The sequence below is a fragment of the Entamoeba nuttalli genome (assembly GCF_000257125.1).
Source record: "Entamoeba nuttalli P19 unplaced genomic scaffold asmbl_9665, whole genome shotgun sequence".
Classification (NCBI taxonomy): Eukaryota; Evosea; order Mastigamoebida; family Endamoebidae; genus Entamoeba; species Entamoeba nuttalli.
This window is the reverse complement of record NW_008579761.1, coordinates 2,144-8,148: the sequence shown is the minus strand read 5'-3', so window position 1 is coordinate 8,148 and position 6,005 is coordinate 2,144. Positions and strand designations below refer to the sequence as shown.

Below are 6,005 nucleotides of genomic sequence, written 5' to 3'. Positions count from 1 at the left end.
AGCTTAATCCTTTTTTTCTTTGATTTTTCTTATTGTTTAGAGGTTTTTCTTTTATTTGTAATTAGTGTATTGATGTTTCTCTTTTAAAATTAATATATTTATTATTACTAATATAAAACTCACTACTAATTTCCTCATTCAATTCATATATCTTATTTATAGAATGATAGTTAGTAATATTTTATTTCTTGAACCATTACCATCTTCTATTTAATATTGGTCAACAGTAAATTTCCTTTATATGCTCTATCATATTTTTCTTTACTATAACAGAGGCAACTAATTGATCTAAGGAGGAATTAGAAATGATCGTTATCACGTTGTTGCAAAATGAATAGATCTAATACTAAAATAAAGAATAAATATTAAAGCTATTTTTGAAAAGAAAAGGCTAAAGAAATAGTTAATTAAGAAACTCATTAAATGAATTTTATTTAATATTCAAGAAATTTGTTAGACTTATAAATACAAGACGCAATATGATAAAAAGGAATATCATTATTCTGTTATTTACAACTATTAAATGAAAAACCCCAAATTCTATTACAGAATTTCTTTAAGAATAATAAATGAATAAAAATAGAATTAATTACTTTGATGAATTATGTTTTCCAAGTTGTCTCTCTTAATTAATAACTTTAGTAACGTCTCAAGATCTTGTTTCCGTTTAAATTCTTCTACAGCAGATAGATTCCATTCTCCAAAGAAATTTGATAAAAAATGAATATCATTCATAATATCATCCATTCTTCTTGTGTTGTATTTTTCCGATTCATTTACAATAGAATTATTGTCTTTATTTAAAAAAGAGTCCATTTGAAGAAACTTAGATGAAACCAAAAATCTTATAAATAGATACTAGATATTATTATCTAAACTATTTTTTAATTCTTACCTCCTACAAACTTATTTTTAAAGAATATCTTTAAGTTTTTAGTTTTTCTACTTTCATTTCATTTTATTTGAATCATGATACCTTCACAATCAAGTCATTTTACAGTAATTTCTGATGTTCACAATACCCACCTTTCATTATCACTAAACAAAACAGATTATTTGCTCATTTGTGGTGATATTACTAATAGAGGAAATAAAGATAATTTAAAGTCATTTGGAAAATGGTTAAAAAATCAACCAGCAAAAAACATTATTATGGTTTTAGGAAATCATGAAAGAGAAGACTACATTAAGCGTTCGTTTGTTATGAAGTCATTTCATTCAATACCTAATTTGCATATATTGAATGGGTTACAAATAATTAATGGGTTTCAGTTTTTTGGTCAATCATTTCCATTTAAACCAGTTAACACTAAACTCCTTTCAATTAGCCCAGACAAACCTCTTATTACTCTCTCACATGAGCCACCATACGGAATTCTGGATTATGGTATTTATCGAAGAAAAATCATTAACGATACTTTTTATCATGCAGGAAATAAAGTAGTTAGAAAATTTATTGATGAAGTTCAACCTCAGGTTCATTGTTTTGGTCATTGCCATTCTTCACATGGAGTTAGTTTATTTGGTAAAACATTATGTGTTAATAGTTCGTTGACTGATGATGAAGGACAACCATTTAAGAAACCAATTTGTTTAATATACAAAAATAAAGAATTTAAACTAATAGATAAATCTAAATACATTTCTTTTCACTCTTTTCTAAAGCAAATCAAAATTGACCCATTTGAATTTATTATTTCAACGAATGAATATTTTAATTAGAATGATTTGTTTATTTTCGTTATATATAACCAAATAATTGTAAAACCAATTGAATTAAGTAGTTAAATTGATTTATTTTGAATGTCTTTAATTAACTTTTCTGGACTATCATTTACAAGGAATTTAATCTCTTCTCCATTCTTTGTATGAATAAAAATTGTTTTACCAGTAAAACTGAATCTGTCAATATCATCATAAAATATTTCTTCAACAATATTTTCATTGACTATAATACTTAATTCAATACTATTATACTCTAAATATCCTCTAATTGAAATAAGTACTGATTTTATTTAAAACTTAGTTTCAACAAAAAAACAAACATATTGCTTTCATACAAAATATCAACTTTTTCAATAAGACATCTTCCTGTTTCCTCTTTTTTTTCCCAATTAACTTCTTTAATAGTTTTATCACTAACTAATCCTGCTATTTTATCTTTTACTAACTCAGACAATGAATTGGAAAGACTCCTTCTTTTGATCTCTTTTTTAACAAAGTCTAATTTAAATACATTCTTCCAATTAACTCCACGACATACCTGACAATCTTTTGTATGATCTTCAATATTAAAACCTTCAGACCTTTCTGTCCAGAATTTATGATATAAACTATAACCACCCCCAAGGACTGATATATGTTTTATATTCTTTTTTATTAATATTTCTACAGTTGTTGTAATTGATTCACTCTCATTTGGAGCACCTGAAAAATATAATACCCAATGAATACTTTCACGTGTTGAGTCAATGTCTTTAAGAAGAATAGAATTGTTAATATGACCATTGTTATAATCATTTTCTTCTCGTCCATCAACATATATGATATTGATATTATTTAATTTATCAGAAAGCATATCTGTTGGTGATACGGGAAAATATAGACCTCCATCAAATTTAGAGGCTTCCCATCGTTGATAAATAGCATTATTTGAAAGACATGAACTTAATAATCTTGAAAAAGAAGTAGGTGTATTTTGTTGAATATATTTTGCAAACACAAGTAATGAAGAAGTGTCAGTCTCATTAAGACGAATTTCATTGAAATATGTTTCAAGAACAACTGAACTTGTTGCTTTAAATAAATCATTTCTATGTGTAATGAATATAGAACAAAGTATAAACATTGGAATAATTGGAGATGAATATAATAATCTGTCATATAATGATAATACAGTATCTATTGGATCATAGAATTGAATAAATAAAGAATAAAACTAGAAATGAAAATTCTGCTATTCTTAAATATATAAAAAATAACAAACATGTTGAAGAACTAATGATTTTAAATTTATTGACAAACTCTTTAAATGATTTGATAATTGAGGGTCATGATATTGTATCAATAACCAAAGTAATTGAATAATTCCATCAGAATCAGCGGTATAATTATTAAATTTAGTTAAGAAAATAGTGATTGCACGTTGTTGCATTTTAAAATCATTTGGAAATAATGAAGCAATAACCACAGCAATACCAATTGACCCTTCAAATTGTGGGTAGTCTGTTGGAATAATACTTTCAACTATTTGATAGATAAGAGCAAAATTTTGATATTTTTCTTCTGATAATGACTTTCCAAAGAATGCATTAGCCAAATCTGGACTAACTTCTTTTGTATTAAATTCTTTAAAATTTTCATTACTTTGTAATATTAGTCTCCATATTTTTTCTCTCTTATCCTTTGGAAATCCAATTGTTTTAGCCATTTCTATTAATAGTTGTTTATCTTCCATTGCAAATAAAACAAGGCTTTGGTTCAAAGACATGGAAAATTTGAAATTAATTATTTTTAAGATAATATAATGTACTATTTTTAAAATTTCAATTAATCCAATTTAAAAAAAAAAACAAATTAATATTTTTATGTTTAAACCATAATACTTTTTTTTTGTTATGACTCAATTCATCTTCTCTACAATAATGTCTTTGTTCATAATACTTTAACTAATGTTAATATATTCATTTATTAACCAATGAAGCTATTTATATGTTTTTGGGTAATATAATATTTTTATTTAAAAACAATTAGAATTAATTGGAATTACTAAAAACCATCTCGTTAAAATTTATTTTTTAACTCTTCTTTGTTTTTTTTTCATATTCAATTCTTTTAAAAATTATACAGTTAAATATAACTTTTTAGTTCCTTTCATTTTCTTGTACCATTAAAATATTTGTGTATTAGTAAACTTATATATTCATTTACATCACTTAATTGATAATTTCTTCACTCTTTTAAACAAAACACTTACAAAGTCATTGGACTAATAGAATAATTAATTTCTTGATATTCAAGTTTGTATTATTCAAAACCTTTTTTGAGAAATTAAAGAGATTATTTTTAGTTTGGTTTAAAAACAAATGAAATTAAAGGAGAGTAGTCATAACTGGAGATGTTAGTCTTTCACCATAATAAATGTCTTGGTTCTTATTGATAAAGAACTGATTACAAAACTATACAGTTTTGTTCCACGTTATTGGAAAGACTTAAAAACAATAATTATGCTTATATCAAAACTTATAACTGAGTGATAAGCAAAATGGAAATAAACTTAACTCAATATATTAAAACAAAAAAGTTTAATATTGTTTTTTGATTTGTTTTAGAGAATGTGTATGCAGTCAAAGATGATGAGAATACAATTAAAATTAAGCAATTTATTTATTAATTATTTGAAGGTTATTTTTGTATTTGTACCTATTTCAATCAAGGAAAAAATTGTACAGAATCAAGTGCATCATGAAATTAAAGGAACAAGATGAAGAAAATATAAAAATAAAGCACTAGAAAGAATAAAGTACGTAAAATATATGATGACAATGATAAAAGAATTAAATTTAATAAGGATGAAAATAGTCAGAATCAATACTATTAAAATAATGTTTGATTCTAATAAGATTAATTAGAATAAAAAGGAAACAAAGAATGAAATATACAAAATAACAATATTAATTTATAATTTTTGAAATTATTATATGAAACACAGGTGACATTAAATAAAGATAAATGGAAAATAACAAATCACCATATTGAATGAAAGATATAGAAATTATAATAGTATCATTATAACATTAAATGAATTAAACTCAAGTTTAATAAAAATAAGTAGTTAGAAATATCCAATGGCACAATATAAAAGTATTACAAGAAAATACAAAGATAAAATGTAAGTAATAAACAAAAATAATAAAACTAATCTAATAACTGATATGAAAAATGTTTTGTATCATAATTATAATGGAGATAAATAAATGAAATGACTATAAAGAAATATAAAGAAATAAAGAGAATAAGATATATAAAAATATAAAATAAATGGAATAATAAATACAGAAAATATTGGATTAAATAAAGAAATAAAAAAAAATGACAATATTAAAGAAGTTAAAACTATTAATATTAAAAACATGAATAATACAATTAAGCATTGAATCTATTATATTTAAATACATTATGTAAAGTTACTAAAAATAATAAATGTCTTGGACTTTTTCATCTATTAAATGGAAATTAGAAAGAAATTATATCAATACTTAATTAATTTGTTTATTACTTAAATTATTAATAAAATTTTTTCAACTGAAATTGAATCTTAGTTTCAATTAAGTAAAAGAAAAAAAGAAACATAAATATAATGATTAAATATAAATTAATTATAAATGAAAATAAATATAGATATTTGTGAATGAAAATATAAGAAAATAAGGCAAATAAATAAAAAGAAGAAATTATAAATGAAGATATAATAGAGTAAGAACGAAAATAAGAAAATAGAAAGAATAAAACATCAACAAAATGTATAAATATACAAACCATGTTATAAATAAGATAAGTTATATGACGTATCATATTTTCAATTAAATGAATAAATAAATTGAAATATAATTGAAAATTCATAATTGAAAATAAAATTACAAAGAAATAACAAAATTCACAACTATTATATTTAAATGATAAATATTTATGACATAAATTAATATCAATAAGAGAAGTACATCTCATTTCATTAATTACAATATATAAAAGATAAAAAAAAGAATAGATGAAAGAATAAAAGATAAAAAATAGAAAATGACAAAATGAAATACATGAATTATGAAATAAAATAACAATTAGTCATAATATTTGAAAGAGAAATAAATAAAATAAAATAAAAAGATGATAAAGGAATAAATAGAATGAAGATGTGATAGAAAATAGTATAATAGAAAAATAAAAAAAAGCATAAAAATCCCAAATAATGAAACTCAATAATTTATAGAAAATGAATAATAAAGAAT

At 22.3% G+C, this 6,005-nt stretch overlaps 2 protein-coding genes across 2 annotated transcripts; one reads left to right on the top strand and one right to left on the bottom strand.

Moving 5' to 3' along the window:
* Positions 1–969: 969 nt before the first annotated feature.
* Positions 970–1,722, top strand: ENU1_203620 (ser/thr protein phosphatase family protein; the record flags this gene model as incomplete). The annotated part of the gene is made up of 1 exon (XM_008862185.1): positions 970–1,722. The coding sequence occupies one exon, from the start codon at positions 970–972 to the stop codon at positions 1,720–1,722; it is 753 nt and encodes a 250-aa protein (XP_008860407.1).
* A 62-nt stretch (positions 1,723–1,784) lies between these two features.
* Positions 1,785–3,490, bottom strand: ENU1_203610 (hypothetical protein; the record flags this gene model as incomplete). The annotated part of the gene is made up of 3 exons (XM_008862184.1): positions 1,785–1,989; positions 2,046–2,938; positions 2,987–3,490. The coding sequence occupies 3 exons, from the start codon at positions 3,488–3,490 to the stop codon at positions 1,785–1,787; spliced, it is 1,602 nt and encodes a 533-aa protein (XP_008860406.1).
* Positions 3,491–6,005: the final 2,515 nt, after the last annotated feature.